The following is a 12,967-nucleotide window of genomic DNA, read 5'->3' on the forward strand; positions in this document are numbered from 1 at the left end:
GGCCAGAAACTGATTGCGACTCAATTTGTCTGCCTCCACATTCAAGGTACCCTTGAGATGTACCGCTTTCAAGGACAATATGTTCTTTTCTGCCCATGAAAAAATCTGTTCTGCCATCTCCTGTAACAACTGGGATCTTGTACCTCCCTGTTTGTTTATAAACGCCACGGTCGTCACATTGTCTGATTGGACCAGCACATGGCAGTTGGCTACCTCGTGTTGTACTTGTAGCAGAGCCATGTTTACTGCTGTTAACTCTCTCCAATTCGATGACTTTTGGGATTCCCATTTGGTCCACTTTCCCTGGACCGCTAGGTGCCCTACATGAGCTCCCCATCCCCACGCACTCGCGTCCGTGGTAAGGATCCTTTCCACTGGTTCCTTCCAAAGCCTGCCTTTCCTCAGGTTGGACTCCTCCAACCACCATAGCAGAGACGACACAACCATTTGTGGAATCGTAATTTTGAAGTCTAATGTCTGGGGACGTCCATCCCAATTTTCCAACAGACACTTCTGCAACAGCCTTATATGTGCTAATGCCCACGGCACTGCCACAATTGTTGAAGTCATTAGACCCAGCACCCGAGAGATCTCTCTGAGTGACACCTTTGGATCCTTTATTAAAGACTGTATTGCCAGCATTAATTTTTCTATCTTTTCCGGTGGCAAAAAAATAATTTGTCTTTTTGTATCTATACTCATTCCCAAAAACACTGTTTCCTGTTTTGGAATTAGCATGGATTTTTCCAAATTTATAATCCACCCTAGAGATCTGAGATGATCTGAAACCATCTCTAAATGATTTTCCAGTTCCTGTACTGAACTTCCTAGAATCAACAAGTCGTCCAGATAAGGAATGATCTGAATTGACTTTTGTCTTAGAGGAATCAATGCCTCTCCCAGAACTTTGGTAAAAATTCTTGGGGCAGAAGTGATTCCAAACAGGAGGCAAACGAATTGGTAATGGTTTACAATTCCGTTTACTTTTACGGCAAATCTCAGAAACTTTTGGGATTGCCTGTGGATTGGAATATGCCAATATGCGTCTCTGAGATCTAGTGACGCCATAAAGGCCCCTGGAAATAAAAGATCTCTCACGGAAAAAATTGATTCCATTCTGAATCTTTTCTTTTTCATGAACGGATTTAACTTTTTTTAGATTTAGGATCAGTCTGTATTTGCCTGACGGTTTTTTTACAACAAAAATTGTGGAGTAAAACCCCTCCTTTTGTTCCACTTTCGGAACCCTTCTTATCACTTTCTGACTTAACATATTTTCTAAAATCTTGAGAATCTCTGGAACCAGATCTGGCTCTTTTGGAGACTTTGTGATTACAAATTTTGACGGTGGAGGATGACCAAACTCTATTCGATAACCGAATCTTATCAGTTGTCGTATAAATGGACTTCCTGACATCAGAGACCATTTTAGATTGAAGTACCTTAATCTTCCTCCCACCGCCTGGAATGAGTCATTGTGATTTAGGCTGTGTTTCAGGGTTTTTGGATTTAAATCCCCCTCTCGCAGACCTATCCAAGGTCCATCTTTTGCCTCTTCTTTGATCTTTAAAAGATTCCTTTTGCTCATTTGCTGGCTTCCGAAAAAACCTCTTTTTAGGAGTCGGTTTTTGTTTTTTCGGAAAAACCTTCTTCTTATTAGCTGTTCTTTCCAGAGCCAAATCTAACTCTGGACCGAACAGTAAATCTCCTGAGAATGGAACTCCACAAAGTCTGTTCTTTGACGTTAAGTTTCCGTCCCATGTTTTCAACCATAAGGCTCTGCGGCCTACATTAACCAGAGCTGTCGTTCTTGCAGTGAACCTGACAATCTCTGCTGACGCATCTGCCAAATAGGCAGCCGCTTTTGTAAGTATAGTAATGGAATTCAACAATTGTTCCATAGGAGCACCTGCTAAAATACTAGCTTTTAACTGATTTATCCAGAGCTCCAACGTTCTGGATACACAAGTAGCAGCCACAGCCGGCCTAAATGTAGCCGCACTGGCCTCCCACGATCTTTTAAGATAAGCATCAATCTTTTTATCAATTGGATCCTTTAGATCTCCCAGATCCTCAAAAGCCAAATCCCCCTGTTTGGTTACCTGAGAAAAGGGCGTATCTAATTTTGGACATTTGTCCCAGAGAACTGTATCTTCAGCCGAAAAGGGAAATCTCCTTTTAATGGCTTTAGACAACAAAAGCCTCTTTTCAGGCTCATTCCATTCTTTCACAATTGTTTGTTTAATAGCTTTATGTACAGGAAAAACAAGGCCTTCTTTTTCTTCCATACCTTTATAAAGTTGATCATGTAATGACAAGTTTGAAACTACGTCTTTATTTAATTCTAACGTTTCATAGATTGCTGAGATTAGTGTCTCAGTATCTTCAATGCGGAATTTAAACCTTGAAGAAGTCTCTGTCTCCAATTCTCTGGATTCAGATTCTTCTGAACTATTTTCAGCCTCAATTGGTTCCTGACCATCTTTATCGGGTAAAGCAGGCTCAGAAACAACTTGAGCAGATGATGTACCTGCCTCTGCAATGGAGGATTTGAAGGAAGCTAAAGAAGCATTGATTTCCTCTCTAAAAGCCAGCAACGTGTCCTGAATGGACGACCCAGGCTGTTCCCCCAACACTTTTTCCATACATAATTGGCACAAAGTTTTAGCATATGGCAATGGAATTTTTATATTACAAACAGGACATCTTTTGTAAGTAGGAGGCTTTGGCCTTTCTGACGACTCTCCAGATTTTGCCTAGAATGAAACAAATCAAATGGCAAAATAACGAACCACCTGTAACTTTAAGAACCCTTTTCTTAACAATTGCTAAGTATATAGCCTATTCCTCCATATGCGCATACTGAACAAATATACCTTTAATCATAAGATATATACAGCCACAGAAAGAGAATGACCCCACCATCTCACCTTCTGGGCGGCTGAGGTGCTGTCCGTTTTGTCAGAAGTTGACATGGTTATGTCCAACACAAAACGGCGTCTCAATGAAAGCACCTGCTCAGCCCGCGCTTCCTCCCTTATACTTCCTGTCTATGACGTCACACGAGGCGGGGACCGAAGAACCATAGAGACGCTGGCATAAAGAGCGTCTTCCGGCATACCCGCCGGAAGTTACGCATACCGGAAGTCCCATGCGAACCATTGGCCGCCTGGACCAGCCGCCGACGCGGCTGCACGCTTACCACACCAGCCAACGGTCAGCACGGCGTACCTGATGGCAACAGCCCATTCTGCCACTGCAGTCTTCTCCTCCTGCCGCCTCCGTTACAGACAGTCCGGGAAAATCGCGCCCTCCACACTTGCTCCCCATCAGCCTGGGAGAGAAAGGTAGGCTACCCACATAGTATCCAGCATGGGGTAGTAGGCTAGACTGCCTCAGTTCCACAGTCTCAGCCACCCACGGGAATTCAAACCTGCAGCCCAGCACACAGATCCAACTCCCAGGGGAGATGCTGACCTGCCTGGACGCAGGAACAAACAGCACAGAGGGTGGACTAACCATGTGATTGTTTTATAGGGGAAGTGCTGCTTGTTCCTGCGTTTGGGTGGGGCAACGTCTCACCTTGCCCTGAAGGATTGTGGGAAAAACAACAATAAATGTTAACATCCCCATAACTTCAGTTCCCAAAGCACAGGGTAATATTTGACTTCTCTCTCTCTTTTGTTCCTCACAGTCACTCCCTAACTCTCCATCTCAGAAACATATCTCGCATTAGTCCTTTTCTAACTCAGGTTACAACTAAAATGCTATTACATGCTCTTATAATATCTTGTCTGGACTATTGTAACATACTGCTTTGTGGACTACAAACAAACAGACTGGCACTGCCCCAATCTGTACTGAACTCAGCTGCTTGTCTCATTCATCTGTCTACTTACACTTCCTTCTGCTGCCCCTCTCTATCAAGCTCTTTATTGGCTTCCAATTAACCAGAGGATCCAGTTCAAAATCTTAACTCTAACCTACAAAGCTCTCCACCATCTCTCTCCCCTGCACAGCTCCTCACTAGTTTGGTTACATTTCCACATTAGGGTTCAGTCACAAAGCATCTCATGCTATGCTCTATTTACATCAGTCGAATACACTTATGATACACAGAAGTTTCATTACCTCTGGATTTTTGGGATTATTGCTGTGATAGAAGTAGTTCCCCTCTTTGATAACAAAGGCCTGGGGGTTCCCCATGTTTGTCAGACTCAGCTGACTGAAACTGTCTATCTTCTCAATCAGACCTGACAGGAGCAAAGGGAGAAGATCAAATGTCAGCACCATTCAGATCATTACGTATATATTTGTATTAAAAAAATGCATTAAAAATGGAGAAAGCCGTTATGACTATCCTTTTTCTTCATCTTTCAGGGGACACTAGGAATGGTCCAGGCCAATGTGGAATTCAATTGATCCATTTTCAAGCTGCATAAATTTGCATACATAATTTGTATAGTCCTGCATTGAGCTATTTGCATCTCATTGACCTCTCCTAGGAAACACATACTCATAACCCAGCTTTGGTATACTGTAAAGATCTCAACCTATTGATATTAAAGAGGGCTATGCAATATCTGAGAACACAAGGCTGAAGAATTAAGACTGCTGTGGAGAACTTTGTCATCTTCAATACTTGCTTATTAGGTAGGCCATGTATCTAGGCAACAGCTCAATGCTTTCACATGGAGTGCTGCACTGTGCGACCACAGGTAGTAAGATGTTCAGGTCAGAAGTAGGGAGAGTGGTGGTTAGGACTAGAGTAAGCCTCATGTTTTCTTCAATACAAATTGTGTAGAATGTACCATGATTTGAAGTGCATAAAAATAGTTTTACTCATTGAACCTAAACCAGTTTTGCATTATTTACTTATTACCCTGCTGGCTGAGTTTGCAACGTTGACTTCCTGTATGTATATGTCAGATATTGCTTGGTTAGGCCTGGTTCACGCTGGCAATAAAAAAAAAAAAAAAAACACGGCCTGCCGCGTATTGTAACAGAACGTATCCTAACGGATGCGAATGGATCCAATGTTAACCTATGTATCCATTCACATTCATCTGTTTGAACGGATCCGTTCCGCACGCTCCGCAGGTTTGGTGCTGCAGCGATTCTTCCAGACACTTTGGTGATATGGGTCTGGAGGGATATGGGAAAACGGAACTGAGTCAACTGAACGGGAACGGAGCAACAACGGATCCATTTAAAAGGAAATTGGATCCGTTTTCACAGATCCATTTACCACTTAAAGGATACCCGAAGGGACATGTGACATGATGAGATAGACATGTATATATATATATATATATATATATATATATATATATATATATATATATATATATATATATATATATATATATATATATATATATATATATATATATATATATATATATATATATATATATATATATATACACATACATATACATACATATATATATATATATGCCAAGCACACAAATAACTAGGCTGTGTTCCTTTTTTTCATTTCTCTGCCTGATGCTTTGTTCACATTAGACGAGTCTTTTAGAAAAATGTAAGCGCTAGCGTTTTTTCAAACGCTTTACACCATGTTGTGCTATGGTGTAGTTCAGACTAAAGCGTTCCGTGCACTGTCAGTTTTCAAAAGCGGTGCTTGAGCCATTTTAGGGCATTTTTGCTATAATGGGAGGTATAGGAAAAAAAGCAAAATGCTCACAAAACCTCTTTGTGGAGCTATTGTGTTCGCGTTTTTAAGAATACATTGTATTTATTCTTTTCAGGATCAAATAACTCACTTCCTGACTAAAGCCCGGGTAAAATGCATCGGAAACCGCTAACCCCCCCCCCCCCCCCCCCCCGAAAAAAACCCACCCGCCTAAGCACCAGGAATCGGAAAGAAAAAACGCCTCAAAATAAGGCCACCGCGGACGGACACGCGAGTCGAATGCAATGTGAACAAGGCCTGAAAGAGTATAATAATATAAATAACAGCTATGTAAGTGGCTGACTCAGTCCTGACTCAGACAGGAAGTGACTACAGTGTGACCCTCACCGATAAGAAATTCCAACTATAAAACACTTTCCTAGCAAAAAAATGGCTTCTGAGAGCAGGAAAGAGATAAAAAAAAAAAAAAGGGTCAATAGTTCATAGATTTTAGCTCTGGCATACTACAATGAATGTGTCATTGAGCAAAACCAATAGGAAAACTTAAAAAGTAGATTTACACATAAAATAAAACTGTGGAATATCTTAAAAAGTAATTTTTAGGAGAAGGAAGATAGATACAATTAGTTTATTTTTCGCTTCGGTTGTCCTTTAAGTGCCAGTGGGAACCGGCCCTTAGACTGTGTAAACACCAGCTTACATAAGGGGGTACATGCCATAATTATACTGAGAAACAGAGATGCATAATGAGATGTAAATAAGTTCACCTAAAATTCAAACTTCATGTAAATTATATGCTGCTTGAATTGGACCAATACAAACTGGCAGGAAGTTATTCTGATTGGTCCCATTTCAAGCTGCATATCAATTACATGAATTTTGAATTTTAGGCAAACTTATTTGCATCTTGATGATCATCTCTATTGATAAAAAGTATGTATAAGCAATAGGGCTCACCTTTAGACAGATAGTAACTTCCAACCTGGACATCTGATGCAACCGCAGTGAAGGACTCTACTGCCATGGCACTGCAAGACAGGATGTGTGTCACTTCTTAAGCGACCAACTAATATGCAATCTGGATGACAACAGCTTACAAGGTCTGCCTAGCAGAATGATAAGCAGAACTCCGTCCACTTCCATTAAACCTCTTTCACATGGTCAGCTAACAGGTGTTGCACTTAGCACAGGCAAAAGAGTGGCATCCTCCATTTTTGTGCACATCTAAGCATGGCAGTAGCTACACCTTGATGTATGATGGGGCAGTTTTCGGCTGCCATGTAATTGTACCTGGTGTCAACACCTGCATTAAACTGCAGCAAGAGGGCACTCATTAGTGGGCATCGGGGTTGGGGATCCTTAAAGGCTGCCAGTGGGACCCCAGAGAGGACCAGAGCTGCGGCAAGGGACCCAAATGACTGCTATGGGCTAGCCCCAGGTAAGTAAAAGTACATTTGTTGGCCTCCCGAGTCCTTTAAAGTAGACCTAAACTCAAAACTTCCTCTTTGCTCTAAAATATTAGCTACAGCATGATAACCTTTAGGGAAACAAAATGTATTAATTACAATTTATGGAAGTCCTAAAAAAACCCTGAAGATTTAACTTGACATCTCTTTCCTGGGAGCACTGAAAGGGTTAAGCCTCAGTGTTATATGTTCAGGCAGAGAACTGTGGTGCTGGGATTCACAGCTGCTAATAAGAGCTAATTGGACCCTTTGATCTAGATGAACAAACACAAAGAACAGTGCAGTGAATTTCTTAAGCAACTATATGCCCATTAAATACTTTTCATTGTGTGCTGAGCAAGAGTTTGGGTCGACTTTAAAAGCTATAATAACACTCATTTGTCTAAGCTTTAAAAAACGGAAAAAGTCCAGAACTACCATCATGACTGGAGACACCCTTTGTAACACTGAGCGAGCATGCTGGGGCCAGTCTAGTTAACTCTATTGGGAAAGTAGGTGCAAGGGTCATCCTTCTGTGAGTCAGTCTGTATTGTGCTCTAATTTGACCTTAGAAGTCAAATGGAAATCTTTTGTATTGAGCTCCTCCACCTGTGTGTAGCAAATGGTATTTCGTGCCATACTTCAGATCTAACAGATTAAGCATAAATATAAGAAAAAAACATAATAGACAGATTACACACTGCCTTACAGAATAAAGTTCTGGATTTACCACCATGTCTAGCTCTGTGCTTTTTGGCTGCTTTCATCATAATCTGACCGATGTAATCGCAAATGCTCACCTGGGATTGCGATGGGCGATTTCTCGGTCGAAATGTCTGCTGCTCACCACCTCGGTCTTCCATTCTGTGTCTAATGAAAACAATATGTGTTCATGAGTGTTCAGTTTTTAGCATGTTAAATGCATAACCAAGCATTAGATTCTCCAATCAAATACAAAAACACACCTCTAAAATTAATCGAGAATAGCAACCCAGTTGCTTATTATGAAAACTAAATATCCATGCTTATGCTTAATAACTGATTTCTGAAGCATTCCTTACCTACAACAAAACTATTTTCCAAGGCTGTGGAGTCGGAGCAATTTTGGGTACCTGGAGTCAGAGTTGGAGGTTTCATAAACTGAGGAGTCGGATGATTTTTGTACCAACTCCACAGCCCTGCTATTTTCATTCGCAAGGCACGGCTTGTACACAAACAGCATCAAACATCTTCATTTCTGGGCACTTTATTGATAGGCACCTATATACTGTGTATTGGTTTAAAGTAAACCTGTAACGGAAAAAAAAAGCCCAAAAAACCAAAAGAGCCCCTGGGGGTACTTACCTTGGGAGGGAAACGTTTCTAGATGCTAATGAGGCTTCCCCCATCCTCCTCCATCCTGCGCTGGGACCCTCGAACAGTCCAGGACCATAACAATCCTGTGAGAGCCAAGCACAGGCACACTTGCGACTTTCGTCGGGGCTCAGGCGAAAATAGCCAAGCTGGACTGTATCCACTCTACTGCTCAGGCACCTCACACACCTGAGCAGTAGGGCGGATCCGAACGGGCTTGGCCATTTCTGCAACTGCGCCTGTGCTAGTTTCTCATAGGGTTGTTATAGTCCCGGAGCCTGATATTTGGGGGCTACCAGCGCTGGATTGGGGCTGCAGGAGAGGACGGGGGAAGCCTCAGCAGGATCCAGAGCCCCTCCCCCCACCCTTTCCGAGGTAAGTACATCACAGGGGCTCTTTTTAGGTTTACTTTGAGCCTCGTACCCTCATCTATGAGGCATGTCAATCAGAACCCAATCCCTCAGGCAACATTGCATGGCTGAGGCTGTACAGGCTGGATTCTCAGCAAAGCCGGTCGTTATCGGTCGAGTTTCATATATTGTACATACGGAGCTTTACACTATAGCACTTTATCACCTTATATAATTTAGGCTTTATTCACACTATGAGCCAACATGGTCCTTTTCTGATGTATGGAGAGGGAAGGAGAGTGGGAGCTGCAGACAGCAGTCATACGGGTTAGTCATTAAAGGGAACCTGAAGTGAAAATAAACTTATGATATAATGATTTGTATGTGTAGTACAGCTAAGAAATAGAACATTAGTAGCACAGATATGAGTCTCATATTGTTTCCAGTACAGGAAGAGTTAAACTCCAGTTATCTGTGCAAAAGAGCCATTGAGCTCCACCACTTTCAAAGTTGCAGAGAGCTCTGTCTTCTGAAGCTTATTATCTCAAGTGTCTGTCATTGTATTTTGTTATTTTTCTGCAGAGTAAAGTTCAAAAGTTCATTAGCCTGCTCTGTGAACATATAGAATGCTGAATGTAGTGTGTAAACTGCAAATATTAGAGAATGATGCAATGTTATAAAACAAAACAAAAAAAAAAAACCTTTATAACTGAAAATAAAAATATGAGACTATTTTCTTTGCTACTAATGTTCTATTAATTATCCGTACTACACATCATTTTTTTTCCCTCTTCAGTGTCACTTTAAGCATTGCAGATTGCTTCACAATGTTGTAGGACACCTGTACTGACACTAGAAGATTGTTTTAGGAAAAGATAATCTAGCATCTGTATGTACATTAAGAAAAAGGCTTAATGTACGTACAGATGCTAGGCTAGGGTAAAAATAAATAAATAATAATAAAAAAAATAATATCTAAAAATGCTAAAAGCAGAAACTTTTGCAAAACACAACATTTGTTTCACTACTAAAACCTTTTGGCAATGCTGTACCCTTTCGCTGACACTCACTGTAAGAGTATCTGGTCTCTGTTTTTTTCTCTCCTCCTTCTTCATACTCTCTGTGGAATACAATAGAATTTGACATTTTAATAAGAAAACCTAATGAGAATACAGAGTCTCTCGTATTGCTGTCATGCTGTAAGGAATTTGCCAGGCTCTTGGCAGATACTTTGGCCGCAGCCCTGTCTGAGTCACATACTTGGACAAGGCCTGCAGCGGGAGGTGCCAGGTCACATGATCAGCCTGAATTTGTTCCATCTCTGTGTTTTCAGATACGTTGGAAACAGAGAAACACCGCCCCAGCTACTACATGCCAAGCACTCCAGGCTAAACCCTCTGTGTGAGAGTATGCTGAAACCTCTAAACCATGCAAAATACACTGATCAACCTCAACATTAAAACCACTGACAGGTTAAGTGAATAACACCAACTATATCGCTAGATTGTAAGGTCGCAAGGACAGAGATCCCCTCCTAGTGTTTCTTATTCTGCTGTAATTTAGGAATGTGTACCATGATTGGCGAGGTCTCAAGCCACACATCACCTATGCTTGTATTTGTGTTGCTGGATGTCCTGATCGTACAGGGTTTTGAACTTCATGTATCTATGCTCCCCACTATTTATTTTTGTACTATGTAAAGCGCTACGGAAGATTTGGCGCTATATAAAATACAAAATAATAATATTACAGCGGCACCTGTGGAGTATAATAACAAGTAAAGTTAGTGTAAACTCATTTAGTACTGGCAGGCTCTGGCCCACCGCAGAGAGATCTCTGTCCTCCCGGTGGCGCTGTAACCCTATAGTGACATTGCAGGGGGATTGGAAGGAGAGAAAAACGAATGGCGGCTGACCTCGGGATCCCCCGGGAAGTAAAAAGGACTGCTGCACACATTGCTCTGCATAAACTTTCTGGTGGCTAACATGAGTACAGCTCGGGGTTACCGCTCCTAGCATGTTTTTTCCAACCCGAGCTGGACTCATGATAACCGCTAAGAGGGTTAAGGACCAGAGCCTGTTTTTCCATAGCTTTGTTTGTGATTACTGTGATTGGCTCACAGTGATCACCTAGTAAGGAGCCGATTAAACTGGCTTTTTAAAAACAAACAAACAGGGTTATTGATGATACAAATATGAAAACAGCCATACAGCACTATAAGAGTGATAATAAACATTAGACATAAAATGCAAAATAAAGAATGAAAATGGTATGCAAAGTCTATGCATTAAGTCACACTGAGTTGTGTCTTACGGCTGTACTGTAAAACATTTTAGGGTGCCGATACCCAGAACTTAAGCATATACTATAAGACAGTAGTTGTATCAATCCCTAACAATGCGTTATCATGCGATAATAAACAATTACACATCGGTGAACTCCAAACATGCTGTGTCACTATCTCCAAGATACCTCCGAGGCTTGTCAGCTCAGTTCACATCACATGTTCGATATTTAATGTAGCATCATGCCCAAATACCAATGCCAGCCTATTTAAACGTTTCCAGACGTCAGCAGGGATTCTTTCCAGGCTTCCAGCTATTCCACTGCCAGATACTTCCTAGGACAATCTCTATGCAGGTACAAAACTCATGGTGTGGTAAGATATTGTTCACAATTTGTATCAATTGTTGAATCATTGGATGAGTATTTGCCATCCGCAACTGGCTCCTTAACAGTAGAACAAAACCTCAGCTGTCACATGACAGCTGAAACAGTGGCCACACGCGCAACTGATTGGCTTAGGACCATGTGAAACCAGCTGCGTAGATTTGCATCAGAGATAGGGAGCTGCAAGTGCGGTGAAAAATCCTATGCATGTGGTTCCGAGCCGGTTAACTCCTCCCCGAACGCATATAGGCGTTGGGGAGGTGGCAGCCCCAGGACCCAGTGTTCTCCCCAGAAATTTTTTGCCAGGTGGGGCAATATGAGAGAAAGCAGGGCCAGTGCTTCTGTGCGCAACTCTGCTTACAGCATAGGAAGAGGTTAGCCTGTGACAGCCGGGTGCTCATCAAAACTAGCCGGGTGGAGCACCCGGCTAAAAGAGCCTGGGGAGAACACTGGGACCGCCTAACTCCCAAAGGCGTCAAGTCCCGTTGCGCGCACATCCCCACTTGAGTGACTGAGCTCTGCTCCGTCATCAGTCTAGCAGTGGCGATCGCCGCTAGGAGACCATTTACATTGTACAGTGCTGCAATCTATGGCAGTGCTGTACTGGAAACAGCCGTGTCACTCGGCTGTCCCATGGAGAGGCTCACAGAGTGATCGGCTCCCATAGGCTGATGCCTATGAAAGCCGATTGCTGTCATTGGCTGTCGGGGGGAGGGAGGGGTTAAAACATAAATAAATAAAAAAAAATAGTACATAAACAAAAAAACACCAACTTAATAAAAAAAAAAAAAAAAAAAAGCAAACTCTGCAGCAGCGATCAGAAAAGGGGGAGGGAAATCACTTGTGTTCTAAGTAGTATGGCTTTGCAGCAAGATATTAAAGCTGCAGAGCACTAAATTTAATTGTAAAAAATAGCCTGGTCACTAGGGGGGTGTAAGCCTATGGTCCTGAACTGGTTAAAGACTAATATATATATATATATATATATATATATATATATATATATATATATATATATATATATATATATATATATATATATATATATATATATATATATATATATATATTATATATAGAATATTGGAAGTGGTATTTCTGAGTGCGAATGGTGCCTTGCAGCAAGAGGTGGACCCAAAGTCTGTACAGCTGATTTATCAAGACAAATGCAGAAGATAATCAGCAGGAAAAAGGAAACCAGTTGCCCAACCAGAAAGCTGTTTAAATAACAACTAACATAAGATTTGTTCCTCTGGGCAACTGCTCCAGCTTTGCTCTAATTTTCCAAGCATCTGCCTTGATAAACCAACCATGGCATAGATTCGTTTTTTCATGAAACTTTTTCATGAAACTCACTACTGATACTATAAGTCAATTCTGCCATTTCCCCCAATTCCCTAATGCCCTATAGAAATTAACAGGATTAAGAGAGGAGCCTGTGCAAGTCAGTAAGGCCTGGGACCCACTAGAGCAGATGTCCCCAACCCCGG

The 12,967-nt window shown here is 41.7% G+C and overlaps 1 protein-coding gene across 3 annotated transcripts in view; it reads right to left on the reverse strand.

The window, feature by feature from the left end:
* Positions 1–12,967, reverse strand: part of TMEM43 (transmembrane protein 43) — a 44,299-nt gene that overhangs the window by 15,402 nt on the left and 15,930 nt on the right. For all 3 annotated transcript variants that reach the window (XM_068253067.1, XM_068253069.1, XM_068253068.1), the window contains exons 5-8: positions 9,878–9,927; positions 7,905–7,974; positions 6,617–6,687; positions 4,132–4,253 (exon numbers count right to left, since the gene is read on the reverse strand). In XM_068253067.1, the coding sequence (XP_068109168.1) occupies positions 4,132–4,253; positions 6,617–6,687; positions 7,905–7,974; positions 9,878–9,927 (313 nt within the window). The remainder of the gene's footprint in view (positions 1–4,131; positions 4,254–6,616; positions 6,688–7,904; positions 7,975–9,877; positions 9,928–12,967) is intronic.

The sequence above is a fragment of the Hyperolius riggenbachi genome, chromosome 9 (assembly GCF_040937935.1).
Source record: "Hyperolius riggenbachi isolate aHypRig1 chromosome 9, aHypRig1.pri, whole genome shotgun sequence".
Classification (NCBI taxonomy): Eukaryota; Metazoa; Chordata; class Amphibia; order Anura; family Hyperoliidae; genus Hyperolius; species Hyperolius riggenbachi.